This window comes from Symphalangus syndactylus, chromosome 7 (genome assembly GCF_028878055.3).
Source record: "Symphalangus syndactylus isolate Jambi chromosome 7, NHGRI_mSymSyn1-v2.1_pri, whole genome shotgun sequence".
Lineage (NCBI taxonomy): Eukaryota > Metazoa > Chordata > Mammalia > Primates > Hylobatidae > Symphalangus > Symphalangus syndactylus.
In genome coordinates, this window is record NC_072429.2 from 15,745,565 (window position 1) to 15,762,123 (window position 16,559).

Genomic DNA, 16,559 nt, shown 5'->3' on the forward strand with positions numbered 1-16,559 from the left:
CTAACAAAATCAATATAATATAATAATTTTTTGAGACAGAAGTAGAGGTTGTTGAGGAAGCAGTACCCTTTTCTAATTTGCACAAAGGCAGCTCTGCCTAGCCCTGACCCATCCAGTTTCTTCCATATATGCACACATGAACATATATACACACATTATTAATAGTTTATATGTCCTTCCAGAGAATGTTTTATGTATGTACAGGCAAATATGACTACAGATTCTCCTCTCAACCCTTCTGAACACACAGAACATATTATCCACATGGTTCTAAGCTTAGCTTTTTCCATTTAACAATCAATCTCAGAGCTCTTTACATATCAGACATAAGGAGGTTCCTCATTCTCTACTGAAGCTGCTTAACATTCCATTATATGAATACACCACAATATTTTCAAACATTCCCCTACTGATGGACACTAAGGTTGTTTATAATTTTTTGCTGTTACAAAATGCTGAAATTAACAATCTTGCATATGTCATTTCACACATGTCCATCTATAACATACATTTTAAAAAGTCAAGCTACTCACTCGAACAGCATACATTATTATAATTTTGATAGCTATTACCAAAGTGCACTCCATAAAAATTGAAATAATTTATACTCTTACCATCACTCCATAAAAGTGTCTATATACACACAGACAAGATAATTCAGGATGACAGAAAATTAGAATTTCTGGAAAGTTGAAAAATGGCATCTCAGTGTATTTTAATTTGTATAGCTCTTACGTATGCGAGGGTAAGATTTTTCCATGTCATTTTCTGTGACCTGTTTGCTCATATCCTTTGCTGATTGTTTTTCTATTTGGTTGTCTTTTAATTACTGAGTTTTACAAATTATTTATATGTCAGAGGGTTGACCCCTTTGTCTATAATTGAACTGTAAACAATTCTGTGTTTCATTTGTCTCTTGACTTTATGACAAGGGTCCCCAAACCCTGGCCTGCAGACCGGTACTAGTCCGTGGCCTGTTAGGAACCAGGCTGCACAGCAGGAAGTGGGCAATGAGCAAGCAAGCATTATCGCCTGAGCTCCGCCTCCTGTCAGATCAGCTGCAGCACTAGATTCTCACAGGAGTGCAAACCCTACTGTAAACTGTGCATGCGAGGGATCTAGGTTGTGTGCTCTTTATGACAATCTAATGCCTGGTGATCTGAGGTGGAACAGTTTCATCCTGAAACCATCCCCTGCCCCGGTCCATGGAAAAACTGTCTTCCACTAAACCAGTCCCTGGGGACTACTGCTTTATAATGTTTAATGCCATGAAGAAGTTTTTGTTATTGTTTTTCTCATGTAGAAAATTTGTTCAATTTTTTCTTTCATGGATTTTGCATAATAGCAAGGTCTTACCTGAATCAGGTATTTTTGTGATTCTTTTTTTCTACATTTACCTCTATGATACACTGAGATTCATCTTGATTATACAGTGTGAGACAAAGAGCTAACATTATTTTTTAAAGATGCCTACCCAGTTGTTTCAAAACCATTTATTTCCTGTAGAGACTATCTTTTGTTCACCATTATGAAGTATTTATCATATATACTAGGATTCACTTATGCATTCAGAACACTTACTGAACCTTTTATTGTTTTCTACAATCCATCACACTAAATACATCTTGACCAATTATTTTTACCACGTTATTAAATAATTTTCCAAAGCACTGTTTTTAATGGTTGCATAAAATTAAGGCTACACCAAAATTTAATCATTTTATTTTGGATAAAAATTCATATTTCTAAGTAAAACATAACTACTTTCTCCTCCTTTACCCTCAATGACTTCTCGAAACAAAACGTCTAGGTCACAGCACATGAAAATTTTTAGAAACTGGCTATGTATTGCCAACATGTTAAGAAAAAATATTTTGACAAGCATTTTTATAGTGATTATTTCCTATATTTATAAATAAAGCTCCTTATTTAAAAGTACCCTTTGCATACCAAATATCCTCAGTACTGCTAAGATTTATGGAGAACTTGTTGAGGAATTAGATTTAAGAATTAGATTATTATAAACAGGTTTTCAGGGTTTTTTCCTAATAGGATGTGTGATATGTTTATCTTCTAATTTTGAGAGGAGGAGTAAAGCTAAATTTTAAAATCTGTGTACTGGTGAATTAGCAGATTATCGGAGTAAGTTTTAGTTAAATAAACAGATATATACATCAAACTTCATCTCTGGAGCCAAGTGATTTGTCAAGTGACTTAAATAAGGTGTATCCTGCTTTTAAATTCTTCATTGCATAGGATCTCCCTTCTCCTACTCAAGTTCTTTGTTGATTTTATGCACTTTCTCTTGTTTACTTCTATTTCCTTTTTATAGCACACATTCCCAAATTCAAAGAAGAGTGGAACAAAAAGTTTGTTGGGGTGCCTTTACAGCTCATTTTAAGCTGGTGATCTGCATTTGCCTAAGAGGCAATGACATCCCCACCAGGAGGAGAGTAGGAATGAGTTCCCAGCAGGGTACACGATCCATTTGTCAAGGAAGTTTTAGCAGTTGTACAGGTTCAGCTGCAAGTGTATGAAATCCAAAATAACAATGGCTTAAATAATACAGATGTTTATTTCTCTCTCAAGCAAAAATCCAGGGTAGTTCCCTAAAGCTAGTTGGTGCTCCATGATGCATCAGGGGCTCAGGTTCCTTCCATCTTGTTGTTTCACTTGCCTCCACAAGCACTTTGTGGTCTAAGGTAGCTTCTTCAGCTCCACTCATTAGGTCTACATATATTACAAATAACACGTTCATTTACATTCAGAACATAATCACTTTGCCATACCTAGCTGCAAAACAACCTAGAAAATCTAGTCTTTATTCAGAGTGGCCATTTGCTCAAGAAAATCAACCCCTTTATTATGGGAAGGGAAAGGAAGAAGAGATGAAAGACAATTGACAGTCTCTATACCACAGTGCCTCTGAAGATGTGCTGCCACCTCTAACGAGTGTATAAGACTAATGCCTATACATACCAATATATACAGGTTAAGTATCCCTTTTGTGAAATGCTTCAGACCAGAAGTGTTTCAGATTTTTAATTTTTTTGAAATTTGGAATATTTGCATTATACTTACCATCTGAGCATCTCGAATCCAAAAATCCATAATCTGAAATGTTTCAATGAGCATTTCCTTTAAGCATGACCTTTGAGATTCATGTTGATGCTCAAACTGTTTCAGATTTTGAAGCATTTCAAATTTCAGATTTTTGGATTAGGGATGCTCAGTGTGTATATAATATCCATTCCCAGTTTCAATTTATTGTCCTACATATATTATTCGTTCATCTTAAATTATTTCTGGTAAAAAGCACAGAATAAGAAGATAAATAATTTTTGATCCAAGTATAAGCATGCCATTTCAAACACAATGAAATGAATTTAGGATAACTGTTCTGAATTTTCCTAGGTATCCAACTAAATAAGCATTTATCCAGTCAACAAATTTGAGGGCCCACTACATGTCAGATATGTGTCAGGCATTCAAAATACAACAAAGTACAAGACCTATATATCCCCAGTCCTCTAGAAATCTGTAATCTATCAAGAGGAAGATAAAAGAAGCAGCTGGAATAAAGAATGACAAGTCCTATAACAAATGCTATTTCCTAATATTCTAGGACAGAACAAGGCAAAGCCATAGAGTGTTGCGACAAACAGGAAAGCATGTGTAGCCATCTAAAGGGGCAGGGGGCCGGGTGCAGTGGCTCACGCCTGTAATCCCAGCACTTTGGGAGCCCAAGGCAGGCAGATCCCTTGAGGTCAGGAGTTTGAGACCATCCTGGCCAACATGGTAAAACCCTGTCTCTACTAAAAATAAAAAAAAAGCCAGGCGTGGTGGCAGGAGCCTGTATCCCAGCTACTCAGCTGTATAATGTTCAACTGGCTATAATGTAGTGAATGGCAGAAAATGAGGCTAATGGGACAGGCAGGAGCCAGATAATGAACAGTCTGATAAGCCATGTTGTTCATCTTAAAAACAATGAGTCATTGAATAGTTTAAGCAAAACATTGACATAATCAGATCTGTACTTTAGAAAGATTACTCTGGCTGCAAAAAGGAAGCAAGAAGTCCATTTAAAAACTGTACTACTAATCCAGGTGAAAGATGATAGTAGCTAAACTGGCAGAGGAGATAGGATAGGTAGACTAACTGAGGTAACTAGAAGGTAGAACTGACAGGACTTGATGACTAAAGGAATGCTAGAGAGAAAAAAGGGAAAAGTTAAGGATAACTCTCATGATTCATCAGGCTTGGGAAACTGAGTGTACGATGAAGAGACATGTGAAGACAGTCAGGGTTAGGTGATGGAAAAGATGAGTGTAATTTTAGTCACTGAATTAGAGGTGCATGTGGGATACAACATCCCAGTGAAACAGCCCAGTAGGTTTTTGGAAGTCAGAAGACAAGAATTACTGAAACAAAATAGAATCACTGAGCAATGCTGAGGGCCTAGTTGAGGTTAAAAACAAGTGACAATGGGTCCTATCCACAGAAGTGTGCAATTTCTGTTACTATCACTCAACAAATTAGAGAAAACCCTAAATTCCCTCAGGGTTAAGGTTTTGCTACACAGAGGAGATACAATACAGCAGTAAGCAAAACAAAGCTTATTCCTTCCCTTACTCTAGTAGAATAAACAACATCAAGAGGTAATAAGTACTATTAAGAAAAATAAAGTGGGGTAAGGATGTTATTTTGGATAGGGAGGTCAGAGGAGCCCTCTTTGAAAAAGACATCTGAGTACAGACCTAACTGAAGTGAGGGAGAATAGTTTGCCCTTGAACAACACAGGTTTGAACTGTGCGGGTCCACTTACACGCAAATTTTCTTGCGCCTCTGCCATCCCTGAGACAGTAAGACCAACTTCGCCTTCTCAGCATTTAAGCCTACCCAATGTTTAAGATGAGGAGGATGAAGACCTTTATGAAGATCCACTTAATGAACAGAAAATTTTCTCTTCCTTATGATTTTCTTAGTAACATTTTCTTTTCTCTAGCTTCCTTTGTTAGAATACAGTATAGAATAAATATAACACACAAAATATGTTTTAATTGACGTTTATGTTATCAATAAGGTTTGCAGTCAGCAGTAGGCTATTAGTAGTTAAATTTGGGGGGAGTCTAAAGTTATAGGCAGATTTTCAACTGTGTGGACGGTTGGTGCCCCTAACTCCCACATTGTTCAAGGGCCAAATGTACTATACAAACATCTGGAAGAAAGTATTCTTAGCAGAAGAAAGAGAAGTGCAAAGGCCCTAAAGTGAAAACACACTGGTAATACTCAAAGGACAGCAAGGAGGCCAGTGTTAAATGGGAAAGGGTAGGAAATGAGGTCAGAAGTAGCACAGGATACTCTGGGCCATCACAAGGGCCTTGAAATTTGTCTCAAGTGTGATAGGAAGCCACTGGAGGCTTATGAGTAGGAAAAGGGGAGAAATATTATCTGATCAGAAAGCAGTTGAAGTTATTTATATAATAGTAGGGTTTGGGAGAGAGGAAAACTTGAGCTAGTTATTAAAGTCTTGATAATGAGGGATGACTGGGAGATGGGTAGGTGAGAACAATGAGAGACAGAGGGTGGCACAGCTAAGCAGAATAGGTCTGAAAGAAGCTAGCACTAGTGGATTACATTTATGCCTAGTGTTCCATTATTGGAACGCTAAGCATGTGGGAGTTATTTATATCTTACTGCTCAAGGTCATCGCCAAGGTCTGATTGCAAAAATTTAAAAAATTGCAACTGCATGCATAAATAAGCTAACAGGACGCATGATAAATAAGACAAAATCCCTGGAGAATCTCTCAAGAGGTTTTCATTTTAGTCATGATGAATGAAACTAAAATGACTATAAATGTCTTTATTTAACTAGAATTATGTGGCCTGAGTGTAAATATATTTATTTGCTATGTTTAAAGTAGCATGTTTCAATCATAATTATAAATCATCACAATGTTAGGAGCTTTCATGACTCTTAAACTTTTCATGCCAAAATAGCACATAAATTTTTGGCAGGAGCTTCATGATCTTCTAATTTGGTAGTGTTCTCCGAGGAGTTGGAATGCTATTATATACAACATATAGAAAGTCACAGTACTGTAGTTCCAATTATTTGGAACATCTTCATATGAAAGTGATTTTTTTGTAATTTTACATAAGACATCATTCTTAATTTAGAATCTCAATATTCTAAAATGCATATTTATTTCCAGACTGTTGTGTAAGTCCTAGAATATGCCCCATCTTGAATTTGCTTGGCCCTGCTTGCGCACCCACCAACCCCACTATCACCTCTCACCTCACCTCTGGCTTCAGCCACTTGTCTTGCAGCCCCAGAAAAGATTCACACAGTTTCTGCAGTTATAAATCTTCCCAGAAAAGAGAGACAAACCACCATTCCTGTTCATAGCTCCAACAGGACGAATTAAAGCTCTGTCTTCCCAGCAGCTCCTCAAAGAGGCCAGGAAACACAACTAAGAAGTGTGGAAAAGTGAAATACCCCAGGAGTAGACATTAACCAGTAAGAAACGAGACACAGAAAGAAGCCAATGGATATACTGCTTGTCCTTACTCCCCCAACCATGAGTTGTTCTGAGGCACAAGTGGTTTCGTGTGGCCTCCGGGGAAAATTCCTACAAAAGCAAGCAACCAGTTCTATTTTCTCAGTAATACACCACCTTACATAGTTGGTTCTCATTATTCATGGTAGTTATGTTCTACAGTCACTGTGAACACTAAATTAGTGAATAACGACCCATTGCTCCTAGGTAAAATACAGAATTAGGTTCCCGCAAGCCTCTGGTGACATTTTGGTCAATGGATTACAATCTTGTTTCAAGTGTGTTTCTGTTTAGAGAGGCTTTTTCAAATATATTGTTGACCTGTTAACACTGAACTCATAGACTACTGCAGTATTCACAGTACTTCCACTGGTACCCAAACAAAACCAATCTAACCCATGTATGGCACATGACAGCCTTCTTGTATTTAAGAACACTAAATAGCACTTTAACAATACAGCTGGGCTATTTTAAACACTGAAAGCACCAACAAAAAGCACAAAGGTATGACAAATGTGGCTCTAAACAGAATATAAAAAGGACAATTATTTGCAGTACAAGAGCTGAAACAAGGCAGAGTATCACCTCGTTCAACCTCAGTTGGGAAAGTGCAACACAAAACTCAAATTTTTTCATCCCTGAGCACATGTCTGCAAATGACCACAAAAGCACCATGAGTACTGATTTTGGGGTTAGAAACACATTTTATGAAGTAGGCAAATTCACAAAAAATGGAATCCAGGAATAATGAAGACTGACTGTATTTGTTTTCTCTTATTGTCTCACTTACTTTCCCTTTCCTCTTATTCTTTCTTTTCTAAAAATGTACTCTTCTTCCTAACCTCCATAAAAATATTAGCCCATGAACTTCACCCAAGGCTCTGTTTTCCAGGGAATGCAGGCTAAAACACAAATCTTAGTTCAACATGTTCAATACGTTTGCTGCTTAAATAAAAAACTAATATTTTTTTCTCATTGGCAAATATATACCTACTTTATTTCCTAATACACATTTTCTCACGAGATAGTGGCAATGTGCGTGTGTGTGGTTTTTTGTTTTTTTTTTTTTTTGTTTTTTTTTTTTTGAGACAGAGTCTCACTCTGTTGCCCAGGCTGGGGTGCAGTGGCACCATCTCGGCTCACTGCAAGCTCCGTCTCCGGGGTTCACGCCATTCTCCCGCCTCAGCCTCCAGAGCAGCTGGGACTACAGGGGCCCACCACCACGCCTGGCTAATTTTTGTATTTTTAGTAGAGATGGGGTTTCATCGTGTTAGCCAGGATGGTCTCGATCTCCTGACCTCGTGATCCGCCCGCCTTGGCCTCCCAAAGTGCTGGGATTACAGGCATGAGCCACTGCGCCCAGCCGTGTATTTCCCTACTTGATGATTAAACTTTAAAAAAAAATCAGCTGGGTTTAAAAAAAAAATCAGTGGCTCACGCCTGTAATCCCAGCACTTTGGGAGGCCAAGGCAGGCAGATCACCTGAGGTCAAGAGTTCGAGACTGGCCTGACCAACATGGAGAAACCCCATCTCTGCTAAAAATACAAAATTAGCCAGGCGTGGTGGCACATGCCTGTAATCCCAGCTACTCGGGAGATGGAGTAGCAAATTTTTTGCTTGGTTGAAAAGTAACTAAAGCACTTTAAGGAGGCCCCAAACACCTATTATTCATATTTTCAAGTAATTTAATTTGATATAGAAAATAATAAATCTTAGAAAAACTAAAAATATTCATGGTCCATGAAGATTCACATTTTATTGAAGAAATAGTTTAAAGGTCGAAAAGGGAATGGAAAAAAATGAAATTTTTTATCCAAAAGTACAACAAATTTATTAAGCACATAGATATATATTTAATAATAATAATGAAGGAGAATATCACAACTAGGTATAACAATTTTAAGGTCTTTAATAGGGTAAAAATATATAACAATATACTTCTAAGATCAATGGAAAAGTATGAAAGGCCTGAAAAAAGATGTAATAATTTTGTGTAAGATGTAAGTGGCACTTCAAATCAGTAGAGGGTAGGATTGGCATTAATTGGAAATTTTGGAAAAGATATATGAAACCAAATGGCAAGATATATTAAAAATAAGTATAAAAAGCTATTAATAATACCAAAGACAGCTAGAAGAAAATACAGGTGGATATTTTTATTAATCAGAAGTGGAAAAAAAATCTTTCTAAATATAAGCAGCAGAGAAATATGAAGGAAAAAGTCCATAGATCTGAATACATAATATTTAAGCCAGTAAAGAAGAAATTTCTGAAGTAAAAATACGAAGAAAACATTTTCAAAACGAGGAGCAAAATATTAAGATCTCTGATACACACACACACACACACACACACACACACAGGAATTTTAGGTTGTTCCTCAATTTTTTTCTTATTATAAATTACTTTTAGATATAACTAAATTATTTTTAGTTATATCTTTATGTAGATTGAAATAATTTCATTAGAGTTTGTTCCTCTACAGAGTTCATTCAGTATGTGTGTATATATATATATATATACTGAGCTCTTACAAATAAGTTAGAAAAGATCATCACAAAAGAAAAGAAGGTAAATAATATAATCAATATAGATAAAAAAATCACAAAGAAAAAATGGCAAAGCTGGGAATGGAAAAGAATGTTTGATACTGCTAGTAACCAAATAAATACAAATTGAAATAACACATTTGTTACCTATAAACTGGCAACAATATGAACCCTACTATCTGGCAGTTCAACCACTAACAATGTTAACTATCATACAATTTGGGTTCAGCACAGTGGTCCCCAACCTTTTTGGCACCAGGGACCAGTTTCTTGGAAGACAATGTTTCCATGGATGGGGTTTGGGGTGGTGTGGGGTGATGGTCTCAGGATGAAACTGTTCCACCTCAGATCACCAGGCATTAGATTCCCGTAAGTAGCATGCAACCTAGATCCCTCACATGCGTAGTTTAGGGTTCACGCTCCTATGAGAATCTATGTCCCTGCTGATCTGACAGGAGGCGGAGCTCAGGCGGTAATCCTTGCTCACCTGCAGCTCACCTCCTGCTATTTAGCCCAGCTCCTAACAGGCTGCGGACCAGTACAGGGGTTGGGGACCCTTGGTTCAGAGGATACATTGGTCCTTTTTCAGAACACCATGTGGTAATGAGTACTGAAAGTCTTTAAAATGCTACATAACCTTTGACCAGCTATTCTGCATTTAGGAACGAACTCTAATGAAATTATTTCAATCTACATGAAGATATAACTAAAAATAATTTAGTATATCTAAAAGTAATTTGTAATAAGAAAAAATTGGGGAACAACCTAAAATTCCAAAAACAAAGAATTTTCTAAATTTAGAAAATTTAATGTCCAGGTAAAATGTTGATATTGCATTTGATTTTAAAAAGTGGTGTTGGGGTGGGTGGGTGGGGTTGGGTTTGGGGGGGTGTGTGTGGGTGTGTGTGTATGTGTGTAAAATATATCCCTAATTGCCAGGCACTGTTCTAAGCATTTAAAAAAATAAATTCCTTATAATAGCCCAAAATAAGTTAGGTATTATTATTAGCTCCATCTTTTATTGTTTTGTAATGTTTAAGAAAAGTTGAAAAACACACATGCAGTAAACATATACCCATACACATTAATTAAAAAGACTCAAAGGGGCTTTACAAAATAATAGTAGTGGTTATCTCCAAATTAATATATAATTTTTATTTTCATTTGAATGTTTAAGTCTTCAATAAAAACATGTATGACGCTGTTATAAGGAGACTTGTTAGTAAAAATAAAATATATGGAAAATCAATTCACTTGTATTATTCATATATAGAAATTTTCCTCAGGTTAGAATAGAAACTTGAAGAGAATAATTCAACTGCTTTTTCCTAAGACTGAGGCCAACAGGTGACAAAACTTGCAATGGGTAACTGACTACCTAATACTTTGACTGGATGTATGTCACCCAATTTTGCCACCTTTCCAATACACACCAACTGTATGTGCTTGCTTAGATCCTAAGTAATAAAAAGCAACTTAAATCTTTATCATATTATTTACACAAACATGTACAAAATATTTTGAGTCTATCACTTATTAGAGATTTGACTTCTACAAATCATTTAACCTTTGAGCCTTGGTTTTCTCACCAATAAAAAGGGAAATAATATCTTCCTCAAAAGGCCACACACAAAATGTCTTCACTCATGATACTAGTTCAATAACTAATTTTTTAAAAACTATTTAGCAAATTTCAGCGAATTACACAGCTCTTACTTACCGACAGGATAATTCTCCATCCATAGCATCATGCTCATCTGTACTGGTATATGTTAATCTTCCTCCTACAACTGTCCCAACTAAGTATACCAGCCATGCAAGACGTCCTAATATAGAGAAAGAAAGAAAAAATTTAAGACATATTCATAGAAACGTAGCTTATTTTGGGGGAAATTCCAAAATTAGCACAATGATCTGTTCTTCCAAACAAGTGATAAATTATTGTGAACTCAGTTCTTGATAGAAAGCAGATGGGTTTTAAGTTTATCAAGGCAGTAGAACAGTGAAAATGGCATAGAATTTAGAGCCAAATAAAACTAATTTGAATCCCAGCTCTACTAATTTGCTATGTGATCTTGCATAAGTTACTTATCTCTTTTAAGTCTTAGGGTTTTCATTTGTAAAATGGAAAAAACAATGTCTACCGTGAAGACATGACTGAAAATAAATTTGAGTACAAAACACTAAACTGTCTAGGACCAGATCTGTTATTCAGTCAGGACGTACTCTTATGATCCAAGGACCAGCATCTTTTCTGAATGGTCAATGTCATGATAATACCAGTGTGATCATTTTAAATATTTCCCCTGCTTGGAACATAATAGACAGTAATAAATTTATTCCTTCTGTATTTTTATGCATGATGTACTAAAAAATCCAGATTTCACATTGTTTGACGGTAGAATTAACTTCATAGCTGATAGTAGTAGAGGATTAAATAGCTTTAAAGCAGCGGCATAAATGGCAACATCTACAGTTTTCAGAAATCTTACTTTGGGGGGCAGCTGAAATTGACTAATTTAGAAATGGAGGTATTTATTCAATGATTTTTGCTTAAGGTATATTATTTTACATCTCTGGATTCATTGATCTAGGTGATCCTTCAGTACTTTTGAGACCTTTATAGACAATTAACAACACAAAATTATCTTGCTAAAAACAAATTTTATGCTATTCTTGGAGACTGATTTTTCAAAGATGAGAGGGCTATTTCATAAAACTGAAATTAATTGTTTCTGATTAAGAAACCTTTTCAAGTAAAAATGTTTTTTTAAAAGGTATGGAATTGAATAATGAAGAAAAGAGGCTATCTGCTTGTTAGAAGACTCAGAAAGGATAAATAAAAGTTAGAAAAAGAACAAATTCTTTCTGTTTTCCCATGGATACTAGCAGTCACTATTATACTACAATTACTCAACAACTCTTTTATAATTTTTGGAGAGACATATCAACCTATTAGGGTGACAAGATTCCTGTAAATTAGAAATCTAACCTGGCAAGTATTCACATCCTTTATTCTCTCACAAAACGACAACAAATCAGAACTGACCGATTATGCAGCCTTATACATTAGGAATGTGAAATAGATTAAGTAGGAGAACAAGAACACTAATTTGATCAAGTAATCCATTGAAAAACAGACTCAAGTTTCATGACATACAATTCATGAAAAAGGTAACAGAACAAAAACTTCATGTAGGAAGCTGAAAGTATCCAGAAAGTTACCTTATGAATTTCAGTGTTTTAGGGTCAATATAAAAGTCTATCACAGAAGCTCTACCCTGATGATCCTGCTTTCTCTGTAGGCTCTATCAAGTGGTAGCTGCTTTTTTTCCACTTCTCATGTATCTTGGGCCTTGAATATGGAGTAGGTGATCTTCATGTTCCTCATTTCTACTTAACATTTTCTCTTTCTTCATTATGAAAGCATTCACCTGTACATCTTACATCACCAACAACACTAACAAATATCCCTTCTTATTGCAATTATCTACACTCCTGCAGATTATTTCCCCCTGTTTTTTGCAAGTATTGGTTCTTGGCTGTCACTCTTTCCAACAACACTTATATCATAATCACTAGTGATTTCAATATCTACAAAGATGAATCTTACAACTCCACCAATCCTTTGTTCTACCGGGAATCTTCAATCCATGAGCCTATCACTTTTTGAACAGCTTCACTGAAATATAATTCACATACCATACAAGTAACCCACTTAAAGTACATAATTCAATGTTTTTTCATAAATTAACAGGGTTATGCAAGCATCACCACAATCTAATTTTAGAACATTTTCATACTAGCTGTCATTCTGCATCCTACCCTCATGCCCCTAGCCTCTAAGCAACCACTAAGCTACTTTAAGTCTCATTAGGTTCTTCGCATTCTGGGCAATTCATATAAATGGAGTCACAGAATAAGTGGGTGCTGTGACTGTCTCCTTTCACTCAGCATAATGTTTTCAAGGATCACCCATGTTTTAGCACGTATCGATACTTATTTTTCTTTATAGCTGAATAACATTCCATTGTTTGTATAGATCTTATTTATTTTTATTAATACATCATATTTGTATATTTGTTCATACTTGTGGGGTACCTGTGATACTTTGTTACATGCAAAGAATGTGTAATGATCACGTCAGGGTATTTGGCGTATCTATTGCCTCGAGTATTCACCATTTCTGTGTTGAGAACAATTCAAATCCTGCCTTCTAGCTATTTTGAAATATGGAATACATTGTTAACTATAGTTACCCTGCTCTATCAAACATTAGAACTTATACCTTTTATCTAACTGTATGTTTGTACTCATTAACCAACCTCTCTTCATCCTGCCCCACTCCCCAGCCCACCCACACATCATTCTCAGCTTCTCCTATCATTCTGTTCTTTACCTCAATGAAATGAATTTTTTAGGTCCCACATATGTATGAGAACACATGGTATTTGTCTTTCTGTGCCAGGCTTATTTCACTTAACCTCCAGTTCCATCTATGTTGCTGCAAATGACATGATTTCATTCTTTCTTATGGCCTAATGGTATTCTACTATGTATATATACCACATTATTTTATCCATCCATCAATGGGAATGTAGGTTGATTCCATATCTTTGCTATTGTGAACAGTGCTGCAATAAACATGGAAGTACAGGTATTCTTTTAACATACTGAACTCTTTCCCTTTGGATAAATGGCCAGTATTGGGATTGCCGGACCATATGGTAGTTCTACTTTTCATTTTTGAGAAATCTCCCTATTTTCCATAATGGCTGTTTTAATTTACATTCCCACCACCAGTGTGTAAGAGTTCCCTTTTATTCACATCTTTGCCAGCTTCTGTTATTTTTTCTGTTTAATAATAATCATTCTGACTGGAGTAAGTAAGATGGCATCTCACTGTGGTTTTGATTTGCATTTCCCTGATAATTAGTGATGTGTTGAGTATTTCTTCATATACCTGTTGGCCATCTGTATGTTCTCCTTTTGAGAAATATCTATTCATGTCATTTGACTGTCATTTATTTAAATTATTTGTTTTTTTGTTTTTATTTTTTACTGTTATTTGTGATCCTTGCATATTCTATTCCTCCCTGGTCAGACAGTTTGCAAATACTTTCTCCCATTCAACAGGCTCTCTTCACTCTGTTGACTGTTTCCTTTGCTGTGAAGGGGCTTTTTAGCTTAATATAATCCCATTTGTCTATTTTTATCTTTGTTGCCCGTGCTTTTGAGGTCTTAGCCATAAAATATTTGTGTAGATCAATGTCCTGAAGTGTCTCCCCATGTTTTCTTCTAGTAGTTTTATAGTTTCAGGTCTTAAGTCTAATCCATCTAGATTTCATTTTTGTATACGGTAAGAGACAGAAGTCCAGTTTCATTCTTCTGCATCTGGATATACAATTTTCCCAGCACCATTTTATTAAAGAGGGTATCCTTTCCCCAATGTATGTTCTTGACACCTTTGTCAAAAACCAATTGGCTGTAAATGTATGATTTATGGGTTTTCTATTCTGTTCCATTGGTCTATGTGTCTGTTTTTATACCAATACCATGCTATTTTGGTTACTATGGATATATCACATTTCATTTACCCATTCAGTTGATGGATGCTTGGATTGTTTCCATCTTTTGACTATTATAAATAACACTGCTATGAACATTTGTATACAAGATTTTATGTGGATATATGTTTTCATTTCTCTTGAGTATACCTAGAAGTGAAATTGCTGAGTTACATGGCACCTCTACTTTTCACATTTTGAGGAACTGCCAAAATGTTTTCAAAAGCAGCTGTGCCATTTTACATTCCCACCAGCAATGTATGAAGATTAAATTTATCCAAATCTTTGCCAACACTTGTAGTTGTCTTCTTTATTATACCCATCCTAGTTGGTGTGAGGAGGTATTTCATTATAATTTTGATATGCCTTTCCTTAATAACTAAGGATGTTGAGCATCCTTTCATGTGTTTAGCGGTCATTTGTGTGTCCTCTTTGGAGAAATGTCTATTCAAATCCATTGACCATTTTTAAGGGTTGTCTTTTTCATTACTGGGTTGTAATAATTATTTATGTATTCTAGATGCTAATCTCTTATCAGTCATATGACTTGCAAATATTTTCTCCCATTCTGTGGGCTGTACTTTCTTGATGGCATGCTTTGATGCACACAATTTGCAACTCTGTTGTATCTAATTTGTCTAATTAGATAAATTTTGGTATATCTAATTTGTCTTCTGTTGTCTGCTTCAGGTGTCATATCTAAGAAATAGTTGCCCAACCCAAAGTCACTTAAGATTTACTCGGTCACCCAGGCTGGAGGGTAGTGATGAAATCATAGCTCACTGCAGCCTCTAACTCCCAGACACAAGTAATCCTCCTGAACGGCTGGGATTACAGGCCCACACCAACATACCTACCTAATTTTAAAACATATTTTGTAGAGATGAGGTCTCACTATGTTGACCAGGCTGTTCCTGAACATCCTGGGCTCAAGTGATCCTCCCACCTTGGCCTCCCAAAGTGCTGGGATTACAGGCATAAGCCACCACACCCAGGTCCTATATGTCTACCTTTATGCTGGTTCAAAACGGTCTTGATTACTGTTGTTTTGTAGTAAATTCTGAAATAAAAAAAAATGAGTCTTCCAATTTCATTATTTTACAAGATTATCTTGGCTATTTTGGGTCCCATGGATTTCCATATGAACTTTAGGACCAGTTTGTCAATCCCTGCAAAAAAACCCATGGGATTTTAACGTGGATTGCACTGGATTTGGAGATCAATTTGAAGAGTACTGTCATCTTAACAATATTAAGTCTTCTGATCCATGACCATGAGAAGTCTTTCTGTTTATTTATATCTTTTAATTTCTTTCAACACTGTTACAGTGTCAGTATATAATTCTTACACTTCTTTTTAAAATTTATGCCTAAGTATTTGATCCTTTTTGATACTACTGTAAATGGACTTCCTTTCTTCCTTTCATATTCAATTGCTGATTGTTAAAAAATAGACATACCATTGATTTTATTTATTGATCCCGCATCCTGCAAGTTTGCTGATCTCTTTTATTAGTTTTTGGGAATCTGCCATTTTTTCACTCCTCTTACACTCTTCACATATTCTCTAGCCTATGTACCTAGCTTTAATTCTACGGTCAGTCATTATCATCTCTGCCTTGCATTTACATTTAGCTCCTCTTTTGTTATGATATACTCATCTTACAAAACCGTAACTGTTTATGTCCAATACACCACTACTCTTTGCCAGTACTCACACAGTTTAATATAACTGCGGAAAGATACAACTATGCTGATCAGTCTTATTTGATGTCACCTTCTCAGGCCTTACCAAGATATCCTGTCAATTTTCAATACTTAGCATGTCTTCAAATTTCTTTTTTTTTTTTTTTAATTATACTTTAGGTTTTAGGGTAC

The 16,559-nt window shown here is 35.8% G+C and overlaps 1 protein-coding gene across 3 annotated transcripts in view; it reads right to left on the minus strand.

Moving 5' to 3' along the window:
• RANBP17 (RAN binding protein 17) overlaps nucleotides 1-16,559 on the minus strand; it is a 428,141-nt gene that overhangs the window by 324,022 nt on the left and 87,560 nt on the right. For all 3 annotated transcript variants that reach the window (XM_063642616.1, XM_055285264.2, XM_055285265.2), the window contains one exon: nucleotides 10,836-10,941. In XM_063642616.1, the coding sequence (XP_063498686.1) occupies nucleotides 10,836-10,941 (106 nt within the window). The remainder of the gene's footprint in view (nucleotides 1-10,835; nucleotides 10,942-16,559) is intronic.